General features: G+C 57.4%; 1 protein-coding gene across 3 annotated transcripts in view; it reads left to right on the plus strand.

Moving 5' to 3' along the window:
- The window catches only part of LOC116658770, a 223,236-nt gene that overhangs the window by 79,046 nt on the left and 127,953 nt on the right, over positions 1-16,237 (plus strand). The window contains exon 4 of one of the 3 annotated variants that reach the window (XM_032464497.1): positions 8,819-9,317. The exons of the other annotated variants lie outside the window; for them this stretch is intronic. Within the exon in view, the coding sequence (XP_032320388.1) occupies positions 8,819-8,823 (5 nt within the window). The 3' untranslated portion in view covers positions 8,824-9,317. Of the gene's footprint in view, positions 1-8,818; positions 9,318-16,237 lie in introns of those variants that run through there. 3 annotated transcript variants of the gene reach the window in all.

Raw genomic sequence — 16,237 nt, forward strand, 5'->3', positions numbered from 1 at the left:
GCCCCTGCCTGTGTCCTGCCCCCCCCTCCACCTTGTCCCCTCCGCTGCCCGCCGTCCGGTGCCTGCCAGGCCGCTCTGCCCTCAGCCGCAGGTCTCAGGCCCTGGAGCAGCCGGCTCCTTCTTGCCTCAGAGGAGGGATGCGTCTCCAGCTCAGCTAATTATGTGGAAAATTGGAAGAAATTGCATGGGCCTCGGCAGGAAATGAGGTCGGGGCTGAAGGTTATCGGAGCAGTAGTGGTGGCCGCCCAGCCAGCCTCCCTTGAGACTCCTGGCCTCTGCCCAGGGCCCCCTCCCCACCTAGAGCTCAGATTCCCAGGAAGAGGGGGCAGCAGCGGGTGGCCATCCTCACTTCCCCACTCCTGCTGCATCCCTGTTCACCGAGTCCCCTCTCTTCTCATCTTCCCAAGGATGCTTGGAGTTGGGGGCAGCGCAGGGCAGACCCGGACAATTCAGGGCCACCACTGGGGATGGGCAGGAAGGAAGTGAGGGCAGTGGGGGGGGGGTGCATATGTGCACACAGGTTTGTGTGTGTGTGTGTGTGTGCAGGATAAAGCCAAACGCCTCTGCCTACCCCTCCCAGCCTGCTTCTCACTGCTCTCCCTGCCTCCGGTGCCTCGTTCCATACCTATTTATTGAGCACCTATTGTATGCCTGGCGTATAACTGCTTTTCTCCACCTGTACTCACTTCTCTCCAGTCTCTTGAGCACATGCACACTTTCCCCAACCCCTGAGTTGTTTCCTCTGCTGGCCAACCCCTATTCACCCTTCAGAATCCTCTGCAGGCAGCCCCTCCTCAGACAGCTGCACACTGCGTTGACATGCTCTGCTGTACAAGAGAGACGTGTGCCGGCTCAGTGGGGAAGGTGGCTCCAGGTGCCTGGTTCAGACTCTGCTTTGCCACAGACTAACCAACAACCTTGGCCAAGTTGCCTCTCTGAGCCTCAGTGTCTTCCTCTGTGAAGTGGGGACAGCAGAAGCGCCTGCATTAAAGGTCAATGAGTCATACGTGGAATGAGCTTGGTTCCCGCCTGCCATAGCCCAGGGCTGTCATGTCAGGGTTTGTCACTGGTGGTGAGGAGAAGTGGTTTTCCCAGCCCCTTCCCCACCCCCCAGCAGCCTTCTCTCTTGCCTCTGTGTTCACACAACGCTGTCCGTCCTGTTGCCAGGGTGGGTTGTGTGTGGCTGGGCCTGGGACGAGCTGTGTTCTCTGTGTGCAGCACAGAGCTGGGCAGCGGGGCCCCAGAGGAGGTAGTACAGTGTGACCCTTTAGCACAGAGCGTCTGTCAGCTCTGACGCCTGGCAGCTGCTCCCTCGGGTCCTCCGCATACTAGTGATGGTGATGACCGTGATGACCATCCTACAGGGACTGTGTGGCAAGCCCCTTAACATACTCTGCACCTTGCACACGACACTTCCTCACCTCCTGTCCCCACCGGCCTCCTCCCACCACGTGGGTCTTCGGTGGGGAGCACTGTGGGCAGCGGGTCTCCCCATTCTGGGAGGTGGCCTCTCCACACTCAAAGCTGTCCAGACACTGGGTCTAAAGCAGGGGACCCATTTCCACCCCAGATGTCTGTGCCAGCTTTCCCCCCTCTCCCACTAAGCTCTGATTTTAATGACCAAGGTCCAGGTAGGGTGGGGAGAAGGGGAGGCTGCAAGAAACTCCAGCATGGGGAGGGACTGCCCTGACATCCTCTGAGCCAAGGGCTCCCTGTAGGGTGGCCCTGGGGTGGGCACAGGCCCCCCATTGTACAGATGGAGAAGCTGAGGGCTGGGATGTTCAGGAACTTGTCCGAGGCCACAGTGGAACCACACCATATTTTTTTTTTTATTGCCATGCTATTTAATATGGAGGTTGAGGGATGAAAAGAAATGAGCCCCCCCAACCTCCAATTTCCTTCTGATTGACAGGTGGTAGCCTCCTTAGGGCTGGGGGGCCTCTCCTGGGGGAGCATCCCACGTCCTTCTGCAGTGTCCCAATGCGGTGCCACGGTTGCCCCCAGGGACATCAGAGGCTGGCAGGGAGGTGGGCGTAATTGACTTGTAACATACAGACCGTGACAGGCTGTCATCTGTGTCAGGCTTGGGGTGGGAGTGAGTGTGCGCGCGCATATATGTGCTGTGTGTGTGTTCTCACCTTGTGTCTTACGGCAATAACAGTATTTCCTGATTAGGGAGAACCTGACCAACGCGGCGTTGGTGGCACACAGGGCTGGGGACCAGGATGGAACAGGGGACTCCTGACTCCCCAGAGCTTCCTCCCTTGCTCTGCCTGCCCAGCCCCTCTCTTGGCCCCTGAGAAGTCCCTCTCTCCAGCCTCCCTTGCCCACCTTCAAACCCAAGCCATAGGAAAGGACTCCCAGGTCTTCTGAAAAATGGCCAAAGTGTTCTTGCACCCTGGCCTGTGGCAGCAGGTCTGCCCGGGGTCTCTGGGCAAGAGATGGCCCTGTAGTCAGGGTGCCTGCGTTTCACACACTCGATTTGCCACTAACCCATAAGTGGATGCTATCGAACACTTTGGGGTTTGCAGAGCCAGCCCATTTTGCAGCTTTGAACCCTGACGCCCAGAGAAGGCAGGTGACTTGCCCGAGGCTGCACAGCTGGTAGAGCTGGCATCCAGACTCAAGTCCACTGGACTCCACCCCCATGCCCTTCCTGTGATGCTGCTGCGTTGTCTTCTGCCCAGGGCCTGGTGTGGCTTTGCTCCTCTAGGGTCACTCTGGCCAGAAGGGACCAGATAGGTGCTCAGTCATGACCTCCCTGGGCCACCAGCTCCCTGTGCAGACTCCTGGGGCTCCAGTCCCTGGTCCTGCCTGCCACAGCACAGCCCTGGGGTCTCTGGGGACCGATGGGGCACTGCCTAGACCCTCGTTGCTCCAGGGCTCCCTGGCAGGGCGATGACCGTGCTGACCAGCTGCTCTCCCGCTGACATCACTCAGGAGCCTGTTCTGATGGATAAAGAGGTCCTCCCCTCCCTGTGTCCCTCTCCTCCTGGGCCACTTGTCTCAGTGACATCAGGGTCTCACTCCCTCTGCCCAGGTGACTCTGGGGACACAGCCCACGTGGACATCCAGCACAGCGAGCTCCAGATGCCCGGTAGCCAGAGGTGGAGTTTTCCATTTGCATTCTCTTTTCAAATATTTTCAGAATCTGGAAACAATTAAAGTGGCCCAGTGGGGGCCACTTTTATTAAATCAAAGCTCGCAGACTGTTCTGTTTGTTGGATTGATGCTGCCCTGGGCTGGCTGCTTTGTTAATGTTTGGTCCTGCGTGCGGCCTTGAAGGAAATACACACCAGAGGGAGGAAAAATCCATTTAATAACTCTCGGAAGCCCAGCTTCCACGAGCTGCAGAGAATGTCGCCCTGGGTGTTTCCGGGGTGGGAGCGGTTCTGTATGAGGTCTTGCCATCCGCTCCAGAAAGAGCAGTTTCTAAATGTGCCTGTCTGCAGCCTCCGACAGCCCATCCATCCTGGGCTCGACCAAGGCAGGAGGAAGGGAAAGCAGGCAGCCTCGGAGGCAGGCACGCCTGGCTTCGGAGGTCTGCCTCTTCTCACAGTGGCTCAGATGGCTTTGGTTTCTCTGTTTCTTGACTGCAGCCGGTGTTCCTGTTTCAGGGTTTGTTTGGAGACACAGCAGAGGAGTCAGGCCCGCCCGTGGCCCCATCTCCCTCCATCCCGCAGGCCTGGCCCCTGAGTGCTTCTGAGCGCACCTGGCCTGTGGCTGGAGATGCTGGAGGTAGCGCCCTTCCTGGTGATTGCAGGGAACTGGTGTATTGACCCCCCCCCCAGCCCCCTCCTGTCCTGCTCCCAGGACAGAGCTCCTGGTGGGATCAGTAGGCTTGGGGGTCGGGTGACCTGCTCCACATGCCTCCCTTCCCTTCCCTTCTCCCTCCCTCTTGCCTGCACTCCCACATCTCTGCTCACACTTGGGTCCTGTCTCCATCTGCCCCTGGAGCTGGGTGGGGTGCAGAGTGGCCTGCAGACACAAGGTCTGGGAGCAGTGGCGAAGTGTCATTGAGGTTCTTGGTGTCAGCAGCCTTCTGGGGGTGAGTGGGGAGGCACCCCGAAGCCTGATAACCTCTCCAGGCTAGAGAGGACAGCCATGAGGTGTCTTTGACGTTTACAGACTGCTTGCCTGTCACTCGCAGAATCAGTGCCGTCCCATCCCGAGAGGCAGTCGGAGCCTCCAGAACCAGCCCCGGTTTACAGCTGGAATAAGGCCCAGAGGGGCCGAGGTTGCCTGCTAGGTCCCAGGCTAGCGGGGGTCTTCTGACCGCATGCCCCTCTTTCATGGGTCCTGGGACAGAGCCCCAGTGGAGAGGGCAGCAGGGGAGGGAGGGGATGATGGAGAGGGAGCCAGGGGAGGGTCACATTCTGGCTAAGACATGCCTCGTTCTGGGGAAGCAGCCGGAGGCCCCAGGGCTGGGTGGGGGCCTGGGAGAACCTGAGGGGCCTCGGGGCCAGGCCGCTGTCTGCAGGGCATCTTCTCCGAGGACTTCTTCCAGATGCCCTCCCGCCTCGCCCCTCCCCTCTATGGAGGTTGCTCCCCACGTACTGCGGGTGGGTGATTCCGCCAGCCTGGGCACAGGTGTGCAGGTGCCCTGTGCTCTGGTGTCCCCAGGCCCGGATCCAGCGTGCTCATCACTGTCACCTTTCGTCCGCCGGGAGCCGAGGGACAGACAGGCCCCGGGCTCTGTTCTCCTACACGATTCTCAGCTTTTGGCGTTCCCAAGTCGGGAGCGCTCCATCCTCCCCCACGCTTTGAAATAGCCTTCAGCCTGGGAATGATCGGAGGAACCACGTCTGGCCTTCACCATCCTTGGAGTAAATCCTTTGACAACTTTTTCTGTTTCTTCCCGGGTTTGACGTCTGTTCATGTTTCTACTGCTTCCTGGATCAATTTTGACAGTTTTTAGTTTCTTGGAAAACTGTCCGGTTTTGGTGAGATCTTCCTCTGGTCTGCCGTTCAGCTACACGTGGTGTTCCGTAAACCCTCAGAGCGTCTGCCTGATTGGCGCCTTCTGCCCTGACCCCCCAGGCACTTGGCACCTGTCTTGAGAAGCCCCCAGTCGGTCTCGTGCTGCAGCCGGCAAGCCAGACATTAGGGCGGTGAGACCGGCTCAGCAGGCCCCCCTGGCCGTGCGCAGGGGCTTGGTTTAGGGCCAGGAGGGGGAGCGGGAGGGAGCCCTGCAGCCATATCTGTGCCAAGCAGCCCTGCGCCTTCTCAGGCGAGAGTGGAAGCCAGGACTGTCTGGGAGTTGATGCAGTGACAGCCTGGAGGTTTATGGCGCCTGCTTCACGGCCACACCTGCCTGCTCAGACCCCAGGTGCACCCCCAGAGCTGGGGGACCCCCGGGCAACTACTCAGCCTCTCTAGGTCCCAGTGTCTGCATCTCTAACATGGGACAAACATCACCCACTGTACAGGGGTGTGAGGGCTGAAGGGGAGACATGGGACCATCAAAGGTCAGTGAAATGTCTACTTGAGAAAAGCAGATTTTACTGCATGTAATTGCACCTCAACAACCTGACTTTTAAACATTTTAAAGGAACTTACACATGACTATTCATGGCAGCATGATTCACAACAGCCAAAAGGTAGAAACAGCCCAGATGTCCATCAACAGATGATAAACAAAATGGGATCCATCCATCTCATAGAATATTACTTAGCCATGAATAGGAACGAAGCACTGACAGACTACAATGTGGGCGAACCCTGACAACATCATACAGAGTGAAAGAAGCCAGTCCCTGAAGGCCACATAGGTGTGACTCCATGTATAGGAGATGTCGGGATAAGCAAATCCAGAGAGACAGAAAGCAGATTAGTGGTTGCCAGGAGCTCGGGTCTGGGGAATGAGGATGAGGACTGACAGCTAATGGGTACAAAGGGTCTGTTTCGGGTGATGAAAATGTTTTGGAATTAGAGAGAGGTGGAGATTGCAGAGGAAGATACCAGAGCACCAGGGATTGGGAGGAGGGTGGACAGGTCCTGCAGGACAGCTGGCCTGAGCCCCAGTCCCAGCCACTCAACACCAGACACGCAAGCCATGTAGAGGGCAGGCAGGGGGCCGGGAGAGGAAGCCCAGGCCCTGGGCCCTGCGAGGGCGGAGGCCTGGGGGTGGCCGAGCGCAGGCTCGGGGAGGGCCTTGGGCCCGGGCCCTGGCCCTGGCCCTGGCCCGGGCAGGAGCATCTCGATGAGAGGGCCTGGACCTTACACACAGAAGTGCCGTGCTGTGCGTGAGCCTCCCCAGACTCATTGTAAATATCCAGTGAGTTTGAACCATGCCAACAAAAGGAGAGAAGTTTCTAGAGCCCGCACCTCCAGTGCACTGCCAGGTTCATGGGCATCAAGGCTGAATCCCAGGGGTCTGTCCTGGGTGGGGAGCCAGTCAGGTCACAGGGACTGTAGAGGCCCATCATGGGTACATTCAAGTCATGACCCCACCCAGCCAGGACCTAGGTGTGAGCAGAGCAGAGGAGTGCGTCAGGGTGCCAAGCCCACTACCCCCCAGCAGATGGTGCCCTTGGCCCAGGAAGGGAAGAGGCAGATGGCTGAGCTGCTGGCCTGCCCGCTGCCCTCTGGCCCAGTTTATTTCTGCACATGTGAGTGCAGGGCCTGACAGAGGCCCTCCCTCAGCTCTAGCAGGGCTGTGGGCACAGCCAGAGGGGGTGCTGCTAAGTTCATAGGCCCCAGGGTCCCCATCCCAACAGTGGGCACATTTCCTGCCTTCAGAGTGGGAAGCCCAGAGATAATTTACCAATGTGTTAGCATGGCACCTGGTGGGTGGCCAGAGCTGCAGAAGAGGTGGTCCCAACTCTGAGATTGCATTGGCAGGGTTCAATCTGTCCCCATTTTGCAGATAAGGAAACTGAGGCCCAGAGAGATTGAGTTACTTGCCCAAGGTCACACAGCTGGGAGGTCTAGACCAAGCCAGTTGTCTCCACCTTGCTGGGCAGCTAGAAGACCGTCCTGGTGGCTGCTGACTTTTGCTGCAGGCTTGCTGTATGCACTGTTGGAGCACTTTATGCAGATCTCCTCACTTAATCCAGAAGGAGACTGAGGCAGAAGGAGCTGAGGAAGGTAGCCCAGGAACCTCAGAGCTGCCACGTGGTAGACCAGGAGGTCTGGCTCAGAGCTAGACCAGGTCAGACTCATCCATTCACCCAGGATTTTCTGAGCACCTACTGTGTGCCAGCACCCTTCCCCATGCCCCTGCAGCCTGCCAGGGAGGACACTAGTGAGGTCAGCTGATGAGTCACTGAGCAGTTTCAGCCACGGCAGGGCCCAGGAGAAGACTGCCCAGTGCCTTGGCGCAGTGTTAAGGCTGTTGGATCCTGAAAGGGCAGTGGGGTCAGGGAGGCCTTTGGAGCCTGGCGATGAGGAGTGACCAGGGGCAGGTGGCCCAGAAGAGGGTGCAGAGATGGGGTAGGGAACAGCCTTACTCCAGGTCTGGTCCAGGGCAGGGGACAGTGGGGCCAGGCAGCCGCACGGACGTCACCCAGACTTCTCAGAAATGCACTCCTGGGCCCATAGAGGCCCAGCCCCAGGTCTGTGCAGCTCAGATGTGCTCGCCAGACACCAGGGCTCTCATGAGTCCAGGGCAAGGCCTGAGACTCTGCATTTTGAACTCCCAGTGATGCCTGTAATGCTGGTCTAGACCTCACTTTGAGCCCCCACCTGGAGAAGGCCCTGGGGTGCAGCTGGGCAGCTGGCAGGGGTCAAGCGGGTAGGGGTCTGATGGGGCCCCTCCATCAACCGGGCCCCCCTCATGGACTATCTCCTCTCTCCTTTGTGTCCATCTCCAGCAGCTCAGGCCTAAAGTTCTTTCCCATCCCTGGTTTTGACCTGTGTCCAGGCCGGCCAGGGCCTCCCAGCTGTGTGTGCCTGGGGGAGACCCCTAGTGACCCCAGGATGTCTGGCTGCAGGGCCTGTGGCAGGGGTGGCCTGTGATTTCCTCTGGGCCTCCTCCTCGGGACTTCTTCCTGCCTAGGGGACGTTGGGACCCCGTGGGGTCTCTGCACACAGGGCGGCCGTGGGCAGCGAGGCAGGCGGCCTCAGGGGCTGTTTCTGCTCCGTTCAAGGGAGGGAGAGTGATCGCTGCTCTTGCTCTAACTAGATGGTCCCGCTCAAACCTTACAGCTGCTGCGCTAGGAAAGTGATGATTGTAACCCATTTTTCAGATGACAGAACTGGGAGAGAGGTGCCCAGTTCCCTGGGCCGGAGTGCAGGATCTGCTCCCAAGCTGAGGCCCCATCACCTTGCCGTGGAGCAGTGGAGCCAGGCGGCGGCCGTGGTGGTCCTGACCTGCTGCTTGGGGGGCTCTGCGCCCGTTACCGGATGGCACTTTTCCTGTTTTTGTTTCCAGGTGCTTGCTTCCCCTTAGCTTTTTTGAGGAAGGTGACATTGCATTTAATAATGCAGATTTTTTTTTTAAAGCACTTGATTCTGGATTGACTGGTGCTTCTCTGATGAGCATGGATTCCTGAAGGGCTTGTTGCTGTTGTTTTACTTCAAATGTTTTGCACATTTACCCCTAATTTTTAAAAATGCAAATGTTACATGGTATCGAAGAGAGGCTTTCAGCCCGGTTCGTTCCTCCCGCTCAGGTGTGGAGCGTAGTGGCAGAAGGACGAGGGAGGGAGGGGGAGCGCCAGGTCTGAGTCCCTGGCAAGGGGACCCATGTTTTCAGGTTTCTGGCCATGAAACGCCTCTGCCAAGCCTGCCCTTATCCCACTGAAGGTAGCTCCACAGCCTGGAGCCTGTGTCCTCACTTGTAACCAGGGTCACCCCACCCCTGCTTGCTTCTCAGGGTGAACAGGGAGCAGAGGAGCCCCTGCACCTGAACACCTGTGCGTCTGCCCAGAGCCAGGCCAGCGCTGGAGGTGGTTGCTTTCTGAACTCCAGCTTCTCCTGTCTTCACTCAAACCCCGGAGCCTCCGAGCCTCCTAGCCTCTCCTGCCCAAGTTAGGATCTGGATTTTGGGAGAAGCCCATTTCTCGCTGGAAGGAACAGCATCTCAGAGCAAATAGGGGACTTTACTCCAGGGAATCGTGAGCTGGGGAGATGGCCATTCGTGGAGTTAAAGTGCGTGACCCCAGGAATCGCTCAATTCTTTGCACCCACGGAGTTGAAGAGGGAGAAGGAGCCCCGCCCAGGCCCTGGAAGGCGTGCCTTTCACCCAGGGCTGCGTAAGCCGGCACTTCCGCTGGCCGTTTTCCCAGAGCTAGAAGGTCTGCAGCTCTCACTCCAAAGCCCATGTCATTTAAGAGGAGATGGAACTGGCCCTTGGAAAACCAGCTTCCCTGCAGGTGGAGCCTGAGGTGGGGGTGGGGGTGGGAGGTGGGAGTGCGGAGGGTGTAGGGAGCCTGCACCCAGCTCCTGCGTCCACCTGCTCCGTGACCTTGAGCAAGTCCCTTCACTGGTCCAAGATGAGGCTTCTCTGCCTAAGAGCCTTCCCAGCACCGTAGCCTCTGACCCTTGGGGGCTAGTGCCTGGCTGAGGTCCCTGGGGCCCATGATCTCCCCCTTTTTTTTCCTCATTTCTTTTGGTTTGGAGATCCTCCCCCACACATTGTTCCTGCAAACTTATAATCATTAGTTTACAAAATGTCTCCCTTGCTTCCTTGTATTTGCATAAACGTTTTTCCTTTTTCAAAGCCCACTGAGGACGTTGACTTGTGTTACTGCATCTGGCTTCTCAGGCAAACCAGGCAGAGAGAAGCGGAGGGGCTGGGGACAAGGAGTGGGGCCCGTGGGCCCAGCTGGTGCGGTGAGGTTGGCTCCCCAGGGCAGAATCATCATCACAATTCCTCAGCCCATCCTGGTTGACTTTGCTCTAGCAGCAGGGCCAGGTGAGAACTCCCCTGGGAGGACCAGCCCTGGTGGAAGAGCTTGGCCAGGTGCCCTTGCTGTGCTCCTGTCTCTGGTCCCTGTGGGCGAGTTTGGGAGGAATGGGCCTCCTTGCTCTAAAGCTGCTTAAGGAGAGACCCAGAAGGTGAAGGAGCGGACGCCCTCTCTTTCAGCCCAAGCACCATTAAACTTCCGAGCTGCAAGGGGTCTTAAGGGGTCTTACAGGACGTCAGTGCTGAACCTTGGTAGGGGATGGGCGACATCCAAGGCCTGGGGACTTGTCCGAGGTCATGAATTCTTGACAGCAGACAAGGATGGCTTCTTACTGGAACCTCGGGGTGATGTTCACACCCTCCAGTTAGGACGCGGAGTGGCTCAAAGCATTCCAGCCATGAGTTAATTAACCCTCCCAGCACCTCTCCAAAGGGGATAATTATTACTTGTATCCCCTCCGTAGGTGGTTAAACCGAGGCCCACGGGGTTGGGCGAGGGTATGAAATGCCAAATGGAGAAGTTACTCCACGTCAGAGCTTAATCTAACCTGCCTCGTAATTAGTCGGGGCTATTCGTTACCAACTACTTTCGAAGACCCTGTGTTTGTTGTCTTCTAAAAACCATATGCAATGCTCCAGCAAAAGAAAACCTCCAAAGAACATAAATCTAAAGTCTGTCCCACCGGGTCTATCCCAGCAGACGCGACGGAATGGAAGTGGGGTTGGGGGCAGTGACTTCCCAAGGGGCACCTGTCTTAGTGCATCGGCCCACTGTCCGGGCAACGGGCGGCGTCCTTGTGGGATAGGAGCCCGGGGCGGGGGCTCCAGGGGCTGGGGGGGATTAGAGTTCCCTTTCCTGCTTCCAGAGGGCCCTGCTGGAGGGATTCACGTGTCTGAGTGGGCGCGATCCCCGGGACACGCAGGATTGTTCAGTCAGAGATCACGGGGTGCTGGGTTCGTGCCCCGTGGAGCCCCGGGGCTTGCATTTGCCCCATGTAGGGCCTTGGGTGCACGGGCTGTGCTGGGGGCCACATCAGGCCTGTCATCTGGTCACCCTGCTTTTCCACTAGTACTCGTTGTCGACTTGCTGGCAACCTGCTTCCCACTGAGGTTGACTCATATTAAAGTTCCTCCCTCCAGGTTTGTGAAAGTTGCTTTTCCAAAAGTCTGCTCCAGACTTCTTGGGTCTTCTGGGGACCCAGGGTGTTTGCAGAACTAGGTCAGGGCTACAAATCCCAGACTGCTGAATGGCCAAGTCTGAAAGGTCCAGAGCAGCGTCCAGGTGGCCGGTCGGTTTGATGACAAGGACACAGAGCCCCTGGAGGAACGGGCTTTGCAACAACACACATTGCTCGAGCCAGGGGGACCCCAAAGACTCTTGTTTTTCCTGGGAGGATTTTATCATGACTGTGACTTCCCTTCTTTCTGTCCATAATTTTATGTTTTCTACTCCAAGGTTTCTTAAGTCCAGATTCACCTGGATTGCCTCCTGCAAGGTTTTGTTTCCCAGTTAACTTGTACAATTCAGTCACTGATGCGAGATCACTCATCTCCCTCAAACCCAGTGGCCTGAACCACTGCCAGCATTGACTGCCTCTCATGGTTTCTGGGTTGGGATTTCAGGAGTGGCTTGACTGGGTAGTCCTAACTCAAGGCTTCTTGAGTCGTCAGCTGGGGGTGGAATCGTCTCCAGGCTGGCCTAGGGTGGGAAGATTGGCTTCCAGGGTGATGCCCTTGCACGGCAGGGGAGCTGGATCCTGTCCACGTGGGGCGTCCCCCCACGGGGCGGCTTGAGGGGCCTGGCAACGTGGCGGCCGGCTTCCCCAGGAGAGCAGGAGGGAGGGGGTCTAACCTGCAATGTCCTGGCCTCAGGAGTCACAGGCTGTCCTGTCCACCGTATTTCACTGGCCACACAGGTCCCTGCCCTTGCTTCAGTGGCCTTCAACACCTGCTCCTTGCTCTGGCCTGACCAAGCGGCTGAATTGGCAGAAGCTGGAAATGCCCTGTGGGGGCGGGGGGGCCATAAAAGTGGGAGATGAGTGTGTGCCAGCCCCGTCGTGCCCCACACTTCTTAGTGCCACTTGGCCTCCAGCTGGGTCCCCCCTTGACTTGTGGGGCTGCAGCCGGGCTGAGTCACACGTATGTTTATTTTGGGAGCACAGGGGGCTCATGGGCCACACAGCCCTCATGCATCCAGTCCACAGATAGCTGGATCTTCACCGGCTGTAGCCAGAGTGGGGTGGGGCCAGCGCTGAATCCTTGGATGCCCTCCCAGCAGGCTGACTTCCACAGCACTGCACGAGGACTGCGAGAGGGTCGGGTACCTGGCCGAGGGGGAGAGGAGCACCGCGGTTGTGTGTGCCATTGTTCTCAGTGCTTCCCGAGTGTGTTAGCTCATCTCATCCTCCCTAGGGAGTACAGACTATCGTGGGCCCCATTTTACAGATAAGGAAACTGAGGCCCAGAGAAATTAAATCCCTTGCCTAAGGCCACACAGCTAGGAAAGACTGGAGCTGGAATCTGAGCCCAAGCAGTCTGGTTTTCACTCTGATCCAGTTCTCTGTATCCTTCCTGCCTTCCTGCCTGTATCCTTCCTTCCTTCCCGCTGTTGGGCGGGTCTCTGTGCCTCTGAACCTCGGTTTCCTCCCATGAGCTAAATAGAGTTGGGGCGAAAGGCAGGACTGCACAGGCCCCGTGCTCCCTCCCGCAGCTCAGTGCGTGCCTGTGACTGCGGCTCTCCCTTGCAGACAGCCGCCTGCCAGCCCTCCAAAGCACGGTGTTCTGCTTTCGAGCTGCCCCCGGCCCAGGAGAAGGCCCCGCGGGTCAGGAGGCCGGGAGAATTGAGGATCTGTCCAATGGGTTGTGCTTTAGCTGTCGCTGCGGGATGACTCTTGGTGTGTAATCACAGTATGCAGCTCGGGGACAAAGACATGACAGCAGAGGATGATCAGACAGAGAGAAGGTGGGAGAGGGCAGAGCAGGTGGGGGCCGGGCCTGGGAGCCTCCACTTACATCTCCTCCACGAGAACTCGGGGAGGTGGCCGGGGAGACCTGCCCCGTGCCCTTCCCTCTTCTCCTGCCCCAGACACCTGATCCCTGGCCCCAGGATTCTGTCATTGCTGCACACAGCTTGGTTTTTTCATGTCCACCAATTAAGGGATTTGCTGGGTTGATGATTCTCAGGAACTTGGTGCAGATGTATTCGAGCCAGCGAGGGGGTGGTGAGGTTCCACTACCTGGATATTAAACGCCTGCTGCTGGGAGAGTCGTGGTCCGCTGCTGGAGGGATCATGGAGGAAATGGTGACCCGTGGACTCATAAAGGGAAGGCTGGCACACACGGCCACCGTGCACAAAGAGGCTGCCTTTCCACAGTGGCAGGAAACAGGCATCGCTAAGACTTTAGCACAACTGTATCTGAGTTTCTTTTTGTATTAGATGTATAACAACAGACCCAAATTTGAATCAGAAAATTAGTAAGCACGGAGAGAATGAGGGAGATAGAAGAACGCCGTTTGCAAACAGCGCAGGAATCATTTCAGGCAGGAATCATCAATGGATGACAAAATCAGTGGGCACGAGGCACACGCTCTCCAAACAGGAGGTAACATGGTGTCCTTCGCGGTGTGTAATACCAGGAGGCCCCTCCACGTCACTGGTACTTTTGTGATGGTAACACTGAGCGCTTGGCACAGGGTTAAAGTGACCACTTTCCCCTTCAAAATCCATAAAGATCTCCAGGAGAGATACTTTGAAACGACATCAGGATCCTGGTTCCCAACACGCGTCTGCCCACTGATTTCAGCAACCGTTGTTGACGTGGTCTGTGCACCAGCGGCCCCCTCCCCAGACTGTGGAAGAAATACAGATCTCGGGCCCCCCGCCCCAGACTAGGACCTGCACTTTGACAAGACCCCCGGGTGCTTCACATACACGATGAAGGCTGCAGAGAATTCTATTGCACCTTCCAACTCTGAGAGTATAGGTTGGATCCAGTTCGTTTCAACATCACAGGGAGCCACGCAGGAAACCAGAACTTTGAGGCAGGACCCTGGCAGATGAGAGGAGGCAAATGGGGAAACCAGGGCAGGTTACTGGGGAGAATGGGTGGCACAGGGTAGGGGGGCAGGCGACGGGTGCCACCCCCAGCCGTCTGCTGCGGGCCCCACGGACTGTTCGTGCAGAAAAGGAGATGTCCTGACACATCTCAGCCCCTCATCCTGAGCTGCTGAGTTTACAGCCCAGGGCCCACGCTGGACCTCCTTCCACCAGGAGGAGGTCAGGAGACCCAGCCATGGAAAACAGGCACAGGCAGAGGGCTCGTGTCCCAAGCTCATTACCAGGAACACAGCGGACACTTGGTGTTTTCTGAGGAAGGGTTCAGGCGGGTCAGCCCACGTGTTGGCATCGGCGCCTGGTATCTTTGCCAAGTGACTCACTCGAAACAGAACATTTATTTGAGGGAGTGTGTGACAGCACAGCTCTGGAAAATAAAATGGGGGTTTCAGTGTCTGCGTGCCTGGCCCATCTCCCCTCAGACCGCTGTGTCACCACCTCGCTGAATGGGGGACTTGGCATGCCGGGGTATCAGTCCACAAGGTGGGCTTCCAAATGCTGGTCCTCGCACCAGGAGACATCCATCCCAACAGTAGATTATGGTGGAGAGCCTGGCCCAGAAGGCTGGGTCCTGTTACAATAAATTAAGAGCAGGCACGTCTGAGCTATAATCAGCATCATGAGTTCCCCAGCTTGCCAAAAATTGTCTGGCGCTGCGGTGCACACATCTATTAGTCCAAGTGCCCAACAGCTTCAGATTGGATTGGGTGGGGTTATTTTTTGAAAGATGAAAGATTAGGGGGCTATTGGAACATCTGTTCTGCCATCACTTGGGAAGTTTAAAGTCAGGCGAGTTTATATTATCAGCCAGAATGGAATGTTTTATTCCCTGTGTAGGGAGTTTCAAAAAAAAAAAAAAAGAAAGAAAGAAAACAGTGAAACTGACACAAGCATTTCCCTTGTCCTGCGGCGTGGAGCTCGGGGTTCCCGGGCTCCGGGGCCCTGTGGGAAGCAGCCCACTTAAAGAGAAGCTGTTGCAGAGTATGCCTCCGCTCCGAGAAGAGCCAGGGCCTGCGGGCTCCGGGCGGTCGGTCCCTCCAGCTTCCTCTGGGGTGCCACTGCCTCGCCCCAGCTGCACGCACTGTCTCCCCTTGCGTCTCAGGGGACAGGGATGGCAGATGAGTGTTCTGTGGTGTCACTGAGAGCTTTGGCTCGTGCGAGGGACCAGCTGGAGGCAAGCGCTGGGGTCTGTTCGAGCAGATGGCGCTGTCAGATTCTGCTCCCGGAAGTTGTGCAAGACACGCTGCACCTGGCGGGGCTGCAGGGGCCTGTGCTCCGGGGCGGCCTCGGGGCCGCCTCCGTGGGGCCCGCAGCAGACGGCTGGGGGTGGCACCCATCGCCTGCCCCCCTACCCTGTGCCACGCATGCCAGGGTTTTACGGGAGGACCTGTTGGAGGACCTTGAAGCCTAATGACAACTCACAACCTTACAGTGACCCCTGAGCTGCCCACACCCCCACCTCTGGCCTCCTCTCCTCTCCTTACTCACTCTGTTCTCGCTCAGCTGCTCTTCTTGCTGTTCCTCAAATACACCAGCTGTGTCCCTGCCTCAGGGCCTTTGAACGTGCTGTTCCCATTACCTGGAATGTTTTCTGCTGATACCTGTGTGGCTGGCTCCCTTGCTTCCTTCTGGGGACTTCCCTCAATTGTTACCTTCCCCTAACCACTCTCTCTGAAATTCCAGCTCCCAACTCAGCCACTCCTCTCCCACCTCCTGAGCTTTATTTTCCTTTACCATGTGTGTCCCCAACATACTGCTTTACTTGTTTGGTGACTATCCGCCTCCAGTCCCTCCAAAACCTGAGTAGGCTCCACTGGCCCCAAGACTTGGCGTGGGTGGTTTGGGACACCTTGAGCAGAGGAGGTTGGTGAGAGAGCAGCAGGGTCTGGCTCCTATGAGCCTTTAACGCTGAGGCCACCCTTCCTGCCTCCACCTGGGGGGTCCGTGCCGTGGCAGCCCTGACCATCTCCCTCAGAACAATCAGACCCAATCTCAAGATTAATTTTCTTTTTTGAAAAAACTTCAGCAAAGCCCCGGTGTCTGGCAAGGCATGGCTTTGACCTAAACAGATCGAGTGCAGACCTACTGTCCAGGTACACTGGAGCATTCATCCCCCAAACCCCTCTGGTGAACTCATTTTGACCTTGTCTGTCTCCCTATGAATGCTGGGGCTTCACCTGGGCCCAAGAGGCCTCATCTGTCAGGTTACACAAGCAGGTGTCCCTCAGGACACACTTGTGCCCCGGTTTCCTGCGCCCAGCTCCACTTCCCA

Source organism: Camelus ferus, chromosome 21 (genome assembly GCF_009834535.1).
Source record: "Camelus ferus isolate YT-003-E chromosome 21, BCGSAC_Cfer_1.0, whole genome shotgun sequence".
NCBI classification, from domain to species: Eukaryota; Metazoa; Chordata; class Mammalia; order Artiodactyla; family Camelidae; genus Camelus; species Camelus ferus.